Source organism: Chiloscyllium plagiosum, unplaced genomic scaffold (genome assembly GCF_037043375.1).
Source record: "Chiloscyllium plagiosum isolate Xiang-an unplaced genomic scaffold, Cpla_swu_hap1 HiC_scaffold_39, whole genome shotgun sequence".
Lineage (NCBI taxonomy): Eukaryota > Metazoa > Chordata > Chondrichthyes > Orectolobiformes > Hemiscylliidae > Chiloscyllium > Chiloscyllium plagiosum.
The window spans coordinates 10,156,580-10,170,185 of record NW_028270177.1 but is presented as its reverse complement, the minus strand read 5'-3'; the positions used below and the strand labels follow the sequence as shown (position 1 = coordinate 10,170,185).

The following is a 13,606-nucleotide window of genomic DNA, read 5'->3' as shown; positions in this document are numbered from 1 at the left end:
CACCTGTGTCAGAAATATTGTCTTGTTAAAAGTTGTAATGGTACCATGCTTTGTTTTTGGATGATGTAGATATTTTAAAAATGGTTCACGTTTACCAAAACTGTATTTTTTTATTCCATAAAAATGCAGTATTGTGTGCATTTGTAAGGATGCATAGTATTCTCAACTATCGATCCACAGAACAGAATTCACTGGATAAAATTGCTGCTGCTTCAGAATAAAGTTCAGACAACGTAGTTTCCCAAAAAGTTAAGGGCCGTCAAGTGGCGTGATGGTAGTTGGGTCGATGGTTGTCACTAAACTGGTTCCCTTGGGGCAGGGAGGGTAGACATGTCCCAACAAGTCGGCAAAGGAATTTGGAGGATATTTTGTGCGAAATTTGCAGAACTTGCTTCATAACCTAATGTCACATAAAGGTTAGGAAGGAGTGTGTGAAGGTGAGCAGCACCCAAAGGAAATAACGTGAAGGCTGAGTTCACACTGTAGACATTTTCCGATCCACCTGCTCAGATGTTATTGCACACCTCTGCAGCAAGTGCAACTTGAGCTCAGGCTCCCTGACTCAGACATAGGGACACTATCACTGCACCACAAGAGCCCTGGATTTACACTATGCTGTGGAGTTAATGGGGCATCTTGGACTAATATGTCTCACTCCAAACTCAGTTTAGACCTTGATGTTAGTAGTCTTCTGATATAGTGGAACCGTATATCCCTACTTTTGGGCCCAGAAGATGTGAGTTCAACACGTAGTTGCCCCAGACGTGTGTCAGAACATGTCCAAGCATGTTAAGTGAAAACGATTGTTTTTTTCACACCTTGACATTTGGCATACATAGTTCTTTTGTGACTCTGCAAAATGAAGGCACTTCACAGGGTTCCTAGCATTTTATTGGAATTTTCCTTTATTCACTCCTAGGCTGTGGGCGTCACTGGCTGAGCCAGCAATTATTACCCGTCCCTAGTTACCCTTGAGAAGGTGGTGATGAGCTGCCTTCTTGAACCGCAGTGGTCTACCTGCTGTGGGTTGACCCACAATGTTCTTAGAGAGGCAATTCCAGAATTATGACCAAACGACACGAAGGAATGGAAATATATTTCCATGGTGTGGATATGTTGGACTCTGATGGACAAAGTCAGAAGTAACAGGACACCAGGTTACAGTCCAACACGTTTATTTGAAATTGCAAGCTTTCAGAGCGCTGCTCCTTCATCAGGTGAAGGCAGTATATTTCCAAGTCAGGATGGTGAGTGGCTTTGAGCAGAGCTTGACGGTAATGGTGTTCCCATGTATCTGCTGCCCTTGGCATTCTAAATGGAAGGGCCATGGGTTTGGAAGGTGCTGTGTAAGGATCTTTGCTGAATTTCTGCAGTGCATCTTGTACATTGTACACACTGCTGTCACTGAGGGTTGGTGGTGGAGGGGTTAAAAACAGCTAATTTAACTGAATCCCTCGATACTGAATGAAACCTCAACCTTTGTGTTGGTTAACCCTCTCGACTGCCAGTCTAAAATAGCATCTGTTCAATTTTACTTCCTGCGTTAGCTCCACCACCTAACTTTACTTTCTGGAGATGTTCCATGGATGAAATATTCCCCAGCATTTACAAGATGAGAGATGATTTCACTGAAACTTAAAAAATTCTTAAAGGGCCAGTCAGACTGTGTGCAGAAAGGATATTTTCTCCTGACTGGCAGAATGGGCGTCCAACACTCGGGGGGGGGGGGGGGTACGGTCTCCGATTTACCGACCGCTCTTTCAGGACTGAGATAAGGACAATTTTCTTTACTCAAAGTGAATGGGGAATCTTAGGAATTCTCTGACCCAGCGTGTTATGTAAGTTTGGTCAATGAGTACATTCAAGACAAAAATGGGTCAATTTCCAGATAAAATTACACCAAAGGATATGGAGATGGTGTAGAAAAATGGCATTGAGCTCGATGATCAGCCATGGTCTAGAATAGGCTTGCAGATTTGAAGGGCTGAATGGCCTATTCCTCTTCCTATGTTTCTGTAGTCTAACTGTCTTTTTTTTTGTTTCCGTGTGGAGGTGAGGATGTCAGGTGGCGACCCACTCGAGTACCAATCAGTTCATTAAGGGACTAATAACATCGAAAATAGTGTTTTCATTCAACATACTGAAGTGAGGCAGAGTCTATGGCTGACACAAAACAGCTGAATCACTTGCAGCTCTTGCAACATTCTGGCCCCTCTAGCATCTCTGATTTTAATCGCTTCACTATGGGAAACCGTTCTTTTAGTTGCAAAGCCTACATTCTGTAACTGTCTCAGTAACTGTCTTCATCTTTCTTTCCTCATTTAACACATTCTTTAACCTATACCCTTTGACTAAGTTTTTAGTTATATAATTATCTTCTTGTGTGGTTTGACAATACTCCTGTGAGGTGTCTTGTGATGTTTTATTGCAGTAACAATGCTATATATAAATGCAAGTTATTGTCATTGAGCTGTATGGAATATTTTGCTTACATGGAGTCCTCATTTGCCATTAGTTATTTCCATTTTTATGGCTGTCTGTTTGACTTAAATTTAATATACACTTGTCAAGTTAATGCCTCCGTCGTTTCAGTTTAAAGTTACAATACTTGTCAATAAGTGACAAAAATTAACCAGACTCCACTGGGTTTATTTCTAAAAGGGTAGAATTGATAAGTAGAGTGGTTACACTAAACTGGGAACAACCTTTGCTGAGACCACACTTGGAGTTCCTGCACAGTTCTGGTTTGTATATTTTAAGAATATGGAGACAGTGAAGAGGATGTACAAGAACAACAGCAGAACTGTGAAGTTATAATCATCAGGGAAGGATGAAGATTCTGTCCATGTTGCTTTTGAAAAGAGGAAGTTGAGTAACCTAATAAAGAGAAATCACTGTTTGATATGAATTCGATAGACTAATCATGGAGCATCTTCCACTCTGAGGAACAACAAAACCAACTGACATTAACAAAGGATGTTCTTTGCCAAAAGATGAAAGAGAGAATACGGAAGAAATTTCTTTAAGTGGAAAACAGTGAATTTGTAAAACTCAATACAGAGGGAGTAGTTTACTTAAATAGTTTAGATTCAGGATATAGGTTTGCTCACAGAGCTGGAAGGTTCATTTTCAGACGTTTCATCACCATACTAGGTAACATTGTCAGTGAGCCGCCTGGAGGCTCACTGAAGATGTTACCTAGTGTGGTGGTGAAACATCTGAAAATGAGCCTTCTAGCTCTGTGAGCAAACTTACATCCAGAACCTCAGCCTGAACTACAAATCTTCTCAAAACTCATTAGTATAGATTCACTTGATGGGGAAAAAATGAGTTTCTGCGGGAGAAGGATGATGCTGGTAGCAATAGTTACCTTTCTCAATTCCAAGGAAGATCATGTTGGATTCTGTGTCAACTCTGTTTTTCTCTCTCCAATGATGCTATCTGACCTGCTGAGGTTTTTCAGCAGTTCCTGTGCATATTTCAAGTTTCCAGCATCTGCAGTATTTTGCTTTTCTCATACTGCATAAGAATGGGAGGAGATTTAAGTAGCGTGTAAACGCTTGTTGCGTGGACTGATTGTGGTGAATGGTTTGTTTGTGTTGTAATTTCAAAGTAACTTGGCTTTCAATACTCCTCACTGCTGCTTTCAGAAGACTATTTTTCAGATATCTGTCTGTGTGTATCGTCTCATTAGTCTGTTGTAGTAGAGTTGGGGGTTGGTGCAGGGAGTCTCGAGGTGATAATACATCAGCTGCGAAAAATGCATGTTCTGGCACATTTCTATCTTGCTGACCTTCGCTTTGCTGCTTTGAAAAGACATGGACATTTACCAGCACTGCTTCAGAGAGGAAGATGTGTAACACTATGCTGGATGTTGTCAGAGACTTGGGAATGGGTTACTGTCTGTCGAGACCCGGCAGAGGAAGCAAAATAGATGAATGTTTTGCTTTTTGAAGCAGCAGACACTTTTGTAAGACTGTTGTTTGTTGATCAGTCTCTGCCCTGGTAGATAGCAGTGCTGACAAGGTTGGGTGGGACCCAGTATTTTCTGGTGGGAACTCTGATTGTTCAATAAATAGGTTGGCCCTAAATAAACAATCATTACAGTAATTGTTATTCTTACTTTTTTTAAGGGATATATAGTTTTAGGTATGATTTAAGTACATATTTTTGTGAAAGATTACTTTTGTGCATGGGGTTAAGGAGATGTCGGCTGAACTAATATTTTAAAATCTGGCACAGAGTTGTCTTTTGATGCTGAGCTGCTGTTGTGCAGTTACAGCAATGACGCCATCTGGCATTTCCCCAAGATCTAATATTTCCAACTAAATTGACCCCAAAGAGTTTCTTTTGATTTCTTTACTTCCTCCATCAATTTTCTTTTTTGCTGCTCTTCTCTCTATTTCTCCTTATTCACCCCTTTCTTCCTTGTTGCCTTCATCAATGGCCCTTCCTCCATCTGCCCTTCCCTCATTGACCTCTTCTTAGTATTTTTGCTATTCAAGGAATGAAGTGAAGGCACGGTTATATTAAGCTTGGGTTAAAACTAGTTCACAAACTTGTCACTAGTTTTGAAGAGTAGGATTGGTGAAAGATTATCGCACAGAAGGAGGTCATTTGTCCCATTATCTGTGCTCGATATAGAGATGGGACGAAGGAGAGAGAGTTAATAACAGCCAGTTGTGCTGTTGGTTAAAGGAATGGGTAGTCAGCTGAGCCATTCAAAGATCAAGGTGCAAGGCTGGATTCCCAGAGTATATGCTGAGATACAATCATTCCTCAGTATCTGTGTAATCAGTTTTCATGAATTCACCTATCCACTCCAGAAAAATAAGTAACTAATTAGTCAACATCTGCAGGCAAAAATCATGTACCATTGACCACTTTTATGGCAATCCAAAAATAATTATAAGCAGCATATGTTGGGCAGCCACATCACCTCACGGGAGATGCGCAGAGCGAATGTAAATGTGGTACTCTCTCTTATCCACCTTCTCCCCCTAACCTGAGCTTGGATACTCTCAACATTCCCTCCTCCCCCCCCCCCCCCCCCCCACCCCCCACTTTGTTTTACTGAAGTTAGCTGTGGGCATCTTGCTCTTGCCCTTGTGCCCTTTGTATTATCATGATGGCTCCCAAGCTCGTGCTAGTGTGCCTAAGCACCTGCTGCTAACAGCAGCTTTACTGATCAACATGTCCCTCCATTGCACCAAGCCATTTGGAGGGAGGTACTTTGAGACTTTGAACACTGGTTGCAATATTTGACAATAGAAATAATCCTGCAGAGCCGAATGTTGAGGGGTCAAGCAATCACATCATGAGAGCTGGAAGTGATGTTATAAACCCAAACAAAAAGTGCTAGAGAAACTCAGCAGGTCTGGCAGTGCCTATGAAGGGTTAACATTTCGAGTTCAACATGATTTCTTCGGAACGTCATCCCCAGTACTTTGCTCTTACTTTAGTGATTTTTGTGAATGTCCTTCATGCTTTCACCAATGATTAATAACCAGGTGGCTGCATGATTAATCTTGCAGTTATAATGTGTTAGGGTCATTTTAATGATCATTTATAATTAATTATTAGAAAACGACCGACCAAAGTTGTCCCAAGTTTGGACGTTACAATCGGATACATCTCGATCTTGTTCTCATTGCCAGCTTCTCTCCCCCTCACCCGCAGTGTGAGATCTATATGTTGGCAGCTGTTTGGCTGGCTGGCCTTGTAGAGGGCAGTGAGAATTCCCATTGTCACCACTTGCTGGTGCTGTCTCTCCAGAGACAAGTGCTGCAAGAGTAATTCTGATATTTGGCCAGCTCATCTCTCCACACACACACACAATTTTGGCATGAATACTGTTTTCCATGCTTGAGCCAGGATGCCACAGATCAATATGCACAGAACATGGGCCTCCTCAAGCCACAGCCTGAACCTAGGCCCAAAGCCCATTCTGTGATACGAACACATAAAGGACATGAAAATCTTGGGTTTTCCCAATGTTTACAAGTTTTGTTTCCAACTTTCCCTTGCAGAGCCCCCCTCCCAAAGACCCAAAATTTGTTGATCCATTGTCCCTGAGAATTCCCTGGTGCTTTACTCATTCTTCTTGAAAACCTAGTATCACCTCAGATCTTGCTAGCATGGCCTGCTCCCATTCCCATCCAATAGTCATTAGGTATAGTTGGTAAGAGATGTCTATCTTCTGTATGCCTCCAGGGTGAAGTTTCTGGCCTCCATTGGCCCTGTGCAATGTGTGTGCAGGAGAGAAATTGACTAAACCCACAGTATCATTCCATTCAGGAATAGTGTAGCCAGAAACCTGCAAACCCATAGTTGTGACATAGGCTCCATTCAGGACATGGCTTGTGCTGTTGGGAAGTTAGAAATATCTTCCAGGGTAATGAGTGGCACAGTGGCTCAGTGATTAGCAGTGCTGCTTCATAGTTCCAGGAACCCAGGTTTGATTCCAGCCTCGGGCGACTGTCTGTACGGAGTTTGCACGTCCTCCCTCTGTCTGCGTGGGTTTCCTCCAGGCGTCTGGTTTCCTCCCACAATGCAAAGATGGGCAGGTTAAGTGAATTGGCTGTGCTAAATTGCCCATAGTGTCCAGGGATGTGGTGGATTAGCCATGGGAAATGCAGGGTTACAGAGATTTGGTAGGGGGTGTGGTTTGGGTGAAATCCTCTTTGGAGAGTCAGCTTGGACTCAATGGGCCAAATGGCCTCCTTCCATACTGTAGGGATTCTATAATTCTGATGCCTCTCGTCCACAGCTGATTCTGCACTGGCTGGCCAATGCCTATTGTCTGGCCACCAGCTGTGAGGTTGGCAAAGATGCAAATAATAGTTTCATTGAGCTACATTGTCAGTTTCTGTTTTAATGCTCATATCTCAGCTCTGTTTCATGTACATCCTCACTATTTCCCAATATTGTGCATGCTCTACAAAGCCTGTGGCTGCGTAGAAATAGGAAGAAGATAGAAAATGAAAAATGTAATCTGGGAGTCCAAAAGAGTTGAGCAAGAATGATCAAGGAAAATAGAGAAGAGAAAGAGACCGATATTATTTTACAGACACCAGAGCAGTGACTTTGAGTAAAAGGACAAGTGTCTAGTCTGAAGATATCTTAAGCAATGTTTAATCAGTAGTAATTTATTGTCTGGAATAATGATTAACTTGAGGAAGCCTTATGAGGGGAAGGAAGTGAGTGTGGGAATGGGTCAAGGGTGTATTGGGAGGGGTGGTGTGTGCAGTGGAGGATGAGGGGAAGGAAACGATGTTGGCACAGCTGTGACACTCCTCCAACATTGTTTCTGAGGCTGAGGCTGTGCCTAGCGTGAGTTTACTTTATTGCTTGGTAACGTGCTCTATTGCAAGACTTCACAGGTGATATACTTCTTTGGAACTGGTTCGATCTAGTTATAAAATGAATAAAACAAGAGACTGACTTTATACAGCAGCTTCTCAATGCCAGGAGCATGTCTGTCTGCTGGCATTGAGCTCCTGTATTTAGAAAGGAGGCAAATACAATAGGAAGGAGACTGTCAGAATTGCACTATTCACTGCATGCTGTGAAGCTATCGCCTGTTTGTAATTTGTTACTATATCTTCACTGGCTGTTGCAAGATCCAGTATGTGTGACTTCAGTTACAATTCCATTAGTTAAATACTCTATAAATGGCCTCACTCATGTTTGTGACTGACCCCCCCCCCCCCCCCCCCCCGCGTATCATATCAGTTTTGGGATTTTATTTTTGTTTTGGGAGCAGGGGGAGGAAATTATTCCACAATTTATTTTAGTGCTTATTTGGGACTTCTGAAAAGTGGATAAAAATAAAGAACGTCAAAAGCGAATTGAGTGTCAGATAAAATGACATTATGTGGTTGAGGAAAGTTATCTGTATCACCAATATTGTCCGTGGAACCACCATCCATTGTAATATTTATTGCAAGTGCACATGTTCAATCCGTAGGTAACCACTATGGGTCAGTGTTAGCATGTTCATTCTATGGGTGTGTGTATGTAACAAGTGAAATGAATGTACTCTAGAAACTCGGCAGGTCTGGCAGCATCTATGCAGAGAGGAACAACATTAAGGTTTTGAATCCATTGTGACTCCTCTTTGGTCATCATCAGGTGGCATGGTAGCTCAATTGTTAGCACCAGGGATCTGGGTTCAATTCCAGCCTTGGGCAACTGTCCAAGTGGAGTTTGCGCTTTCTCCCCTGTGGGTTTTCTCTGGGTGCTCTGGATTCCTCCCATGGTCCTAAGATGTGCAGACTGGGTGGACTGGCCATGGGAAATGCAGAGTTACAGGGATAGGATGGGTCTGAGTGGGATGCTGTTTCCAAGGGTCGTCTGAACTTGATGGGCTGAATGGCCTGCTTCCACACTGTAGGAATTCTATCACATTGTCTCATCATCGCACTGGATGGAGTTTGTTGCAGACTTTAGCATTAACCCTTTCAGTAACATTACTTTAAATAGGGGTCCCCAATTTACAAATGTCTGACTTACAAACACTAATACTTACGAGCACGGTCCCGCGCAGGGATGTAATTTTAAAGATCAACGTACTTAGGAACAGCTATGTTATATTGTCCTGTATTCTGTTTCAACTTCTGTACAAAACGTTTAGTGAATGGACTCGAGAACAGAATCCATTTGCAACCTGGGGACTGCCTGTATTACACTGAGTTGGTAGTGCACATGTGTTATACTATAAAAACTGTCTGTCATACGTCTAGATGTATAAACTCAGCAATATTCACTCACAGGACGACTTTAACAATTGTCTTTCCCAGTTTTATGTGCGACTTTCAAAGACTTAATTGAAAGCTTGGAAAATTTTGGGAAGCCAGAGTGGATTCTCAGTTCAAATTCAAGCAAAAAGGATGGGAGACAAAGATTTCAATTAAAGATAAATGGATCATCATTGAAGAGATTTGATGAATTGAGTATAATCTGGCAAAGGTGAGAATAGGGTCATAGAGAGTACAGCACAAAACAGATCCTTAAGTCCAACTCAACTATGATGCGCAGATATCCTAAATTACTCGAGTCCCATTCGCCAGCATTTGGCCCATATCCCGCTAAACCCTTCCTATTCGTATACCTTTTTAAATATTGCAATTGTACCAGCCTCCCCCACTTCCTCTGGCAGCTCATTCCATACATGTACCACCTTCTGTGTGAAAAAGTTGCCCCTTAGGTCCCTTTTAAATCTTTCCCATCTCACCTTAAACCTATGTTTTGGACGCTCTCACCCCAAGGGAAAAGACCTTGGCTACTCGCCCTTGTCCATACCCCTCATGATTTTTGTTGAACATGAATACTGATGGAGGAAGGGAAAGAATTGTGTGTTAGTATTTAGCTAGTTCAGTAACACGATGATGAAATAGTGCTATATTTTAACTATCTTGAATAATGGAGCAGTCACGTGAGCCTGTAGCTCCATTCATGAGGATCGACGTGGAAAGGGATGTTTATCTAAAGTATCCTGAATGCAGAATCAGTAAATGTGCACTGGCCGTGTGCATTTCCTTAACTTTGTATCACTGGAGCCTTTGAAAGTCAAAAATACAAGTTGAAAATGCTGGGAATGCTGAGCTGCTCTGACAGAGAACAGACAGGGTAATGTTCAAGTAGGCACTCGTTCATTCGTCAGCGACTTCCGCCTAGTCTGACCCTGTGAGGCCAATTATAGAAAGATACTGTGATGGGCTTCTTCAGTTAAAATTAGTATTTTGTTGATTGGTTGAAACTATAAAAGACTGGCATTCAAAAGAATCCTTCCAAATCCGGAGTGTTCAATGTCTTTGGCTCGGTAACAGAGCACCTCCAGAATAGAGAGGAAGTCTCATTGATTAACTTTGATTTCCTTTAGATTTTCCTTTCTGCCTCTTCTCATGGGACTTTTTTTGATTTTGTGATGCTGAATCCTCTCTGAATCTTCCCAACATTTCATATTATCTCTTTCTCTTCCTAGGCTGTCTCTTGTTCTTCCTTTCCTCCCCCCCCCCCCCCCCAACCTCTCTCTTTTCTCCTTTTCTCTCCTTTCTAATTCTCTGTTGTTCTCCTTCTCTGTTGTTATCCTTTTTATCCCTTTCTTTCTCATTCTCCCTCACTTTCTGTTTCTCTTTCTCTTGTTCTCTTAATTGCCCTTTCTCTCCCTCTCCTGCACGACTCTTCTCCTCTCTCTCTCTCTCTCCTTATTACCCCTTCCCTCCCTCCTTCTCTATTTCTCTGAGCCTAAATATCTTGCTTCCAGCTCCGAATGTGAATTACTAAAGCCACCTGGTGGTTATATAGAGTAATGCTGCTTCTGAATTCCTATCTGGTGCACTACAAATTAAATAGCAGTGAGCATTGAAAAGACTGTGTGCTCTGCAGATGCGAATTTATGAAAATGAACACTTGGTAACACTTATCATCCGATTTTAATTGCCAGCTGTGATTGGCAGGACCCTGTGTTTGTGATTATTATTATTTTGGGGAGCCAGTTTGTTTGCCATTAAGCTAATCTGCCAAAAACACATTGCATTTGAATGATAATCTGCTGAACCTGATGCCCTTTCAGACAATTTATCCTTTTAAAAATTAAACATTTTTGTTTGGGAGCCCTGTCTGGAACTGAATATGGGAAGTGCCTGGCAGTGGTTCGCAATCTTACTTATGCCCTGCGTGGGGTAACTTGTGTCTGGTCTTTTTTTGTCACTTGATCTTCCTACTTGTTGTGTACTGACAGAGAGCACTTCAGTCCTGAGAGAATTTGTGTGTGTGTGTGTGTAGAATGGTTGTCATTGCCCCATGCTGCATCATGACTTGCTTCTTAGCTCTGTAAATTCAGAAGCAGCTGCGCCCAAGTAATTATTCAATAAGTAATCTGAATTATTTTGTCTTGCCCACATTTTAATCTCCTGTGTACTCCCATTGTGAATATTAATGGCAAACCTGGAGCAGTCAGGGTGCGACAGTGTGTTGTTCTGGGGACTTGACAAATTTTCGCTCAACTGATGGACATCGCTCACAGTGGTTCAAATAGCAAAGAAGAAAGCAAACATTATCTTCATTTTTAACGTCAGCTCTGTTTCAGGCCTCTGAGCTGTAATGTCTTTTTTTTAAATGTTGTACAGTTGGTGTGACATCGTTGATGATGAGCTGGTCTATGAAGTTGGGGAACTGGATGTAGACGGAGTTTACTCACGCTCCTACTGCGACTATTAACCAAAATGAATAGATTTCTCACTGTGACTAAACTCTTAAAGCATTAATGAAGACCTCCATTCTATTCTATTGTTCAGCCCCTTTCTCAAGTAGAAAGCGGATTTTTAGGTAAATGCTCTGGTTAACACTCCATCTAGTTTTTAATCTTTACCATGTCCACATTTCCACCTTCTGTTAGGTCAGCGTTTGCAACATTAGCACTATCTGGAGTGAGACTGGTCTCTGGCCTTTGGTGAACAATGGGGAATCATTGCCGATGGATGTGATGAGTGCACCATTTAGTAATGTGATGACATTTCCCTGTAGATATCCAATAGATGTGACAGAATCCACATTAGGGTAGATTGTACCTAGTATTTGAAAGAATGAGCAGTTTTCGCACAGAGCTGCCTGAAGTTTGTTCAATAAGCACATGCTCTTTTTCTCCCCTTTATTATCTGCTGATTGAAAGTGATACTGTCCTGTATGAGGGCCAACATCGATTGTTGTGTGTGGGTCTGAAAAGGGTTAACATTGAGGAGTGCCATAAGCTCCACTCACTATGATGATGTCATCTGACTTGGTGGACTGAGCTGAGGATCTTGAAGGAGTGAGATCCAACATTGGGTCCTCCTCAATATCTCGGTAGCAATGTCAATCCTGTCACTACAAAGATAGAATCACCACAGTCTTACCAGACCATAGGGCTGCTCTCCCATTCCAGGCAGACAACTCATGATGTTTTAACCTGAGGGTCACAACACCTCAGGCAAGGGGAGAGATTGAGGAGGAGTGTCCTTCATGGTAACCTCAACTGGAGTAGGAATTGAACCAAACTGCTGGTGTTACTCGGTATCACAAACCAGCCACCCAGCCAACTCAAGCTAACAGTCCAGGTATATGCACAGTGCTGCTATGAAGGAAATGTCAGATTGCAAGTATTGGGTGTTTCCATGCAGCTTCTACACTTGTTTTTCTGGTTGGTAAATGGTGCAGGTTTGGAAGGTGCAGTCAAAAAAAGGACTTGATGTGTTACTGCAGTGCATCTCAAAGATAATATTGCTGTTTCTGCCTCAGAGATGGAGGGTGTGAATCTTGAAGATGCACCACTTCTTCGTCATGGATGTTGTTGTGTTTCTTAACAGCATTTATCCAGGCAAGTATCTCATTTCTGATCTGTGCGTGTTTGACAGATGGATGAGCATTGAGAATCAGATCAAGAGATGTGTTACTCGCTGCAGAATTCCAACCCTCTTGTCGTCACACTATTTTTCGTGGCTAGTCCATTTAATGTGTGAGCCTGGATATGATTTATTCAGTGAAGCTTGTTTGATGAAGCATTGAAAAGAAAGTTCCTTCTGCACAATAAAGGCCAGCAGAATACCAAAGGATTGATACATGTGGTGTGGCATTGTGCTGTTACTTTTGTGATGTTGTAGACTTTGCCTCAATCCTGAATTAAATGTCTTGTCCAATGCTGTGCAACTCTACTCACCATTTTCCACTCTCTGCTTGCTGGGAGGCAACTGATGCATCTCTCTCTCTCCAAATTTCAGAAGGACTACCAGAGGACGAAGATGATTGTGTCCAGAAACTGCCTGAGGATCTTGCTGAATTTGTCTCTGAACAGGTAAGTTGACACATTTGCTGCAATGTAATGTCTCCTGGAGAGATGTGAGGATTGCTTTTTATATAGTGTGTGGATTGCTCTATGTTCCTCATGTGAGTTTGTTTGTGGTTACTGGAATGACTTTCTTCCTGAGTGAAGGCCAAAGTCTGGTGCTCTCACAGTAAAATCGATTGCATGTTACCCGTCAGCTGTACAGAGTCCTATTAGACAGTGTTGGATGAAGCCTGAATCAGCTGAAGACCTGTTGAAGGGGGCTTCACTGGTCTAGACTTCTCCAAATATGTGTTTGGAATTAACGTGCCAACTGCTGAACTGAAATTGAGGTAAAGCCTGAGAAGTCTGTTATGGTGCATTAACTTTATCAAGGTATTGGACCTCAAGAAAGAGACTTTGTGGAGTGCCTCCGAGATGGATTCTTAGAACAGCTGGTGCTGGAGCCGACCAGGGAGAAGGCAATTCTGGATCTGGTATTGTGCAGCAAAACAGAATTGATCAGGGACCTCGAAGTGAAGGAGCCATTGGGAAGTAGTGACCATAATACAACAAGCTTCAATCTGCAATTTGAGAGGGAGAGGGTACAATCGGAAATGACAATATTTCTGTTGAATAAAGGGAACTATGGAGCTATGAAGGAGGAGCTGGCCAAAGTTCAATGGTGCAATACCTTAGCAGGGATGACAGTGGGAGGAACAATGGTGGATATTTCTGTGTATAATGCAGAAGTTGCAGGATCAGTTCATTCCAAAAAGGAAGAAAGATCCCAGGAGGAAGTAT

At 42.3% G+C, this 13,606-nt stretch overlaps 1 protein-coding gene across 6 annotated transcripts in view; it reads left to right on the top strand.

Annotated features, from left to right (window-relative positions):
• Positions 1-13,606, top strand: part of LOC122540917 (A-kinase anchor protein 13-like) — a 417,382-nt gene that overhangs the window by 184,303 nt on the left and 219,473 nt on the right. For all 6 annotated transcript variants that reach the window (XM_043677213.2, XM_043677212.2, XM_087981477.1 and 3 more), the window contains one exon: positions 12,759-12,832. In XM_043677213.2, coding sequence (XP_043533148.2) covers positions 12,759-12,832 — 74 coding nt within the window. The remainder of the gene's footprint in view (positions 1-12,758; positions 12,833-13,606) is intronic.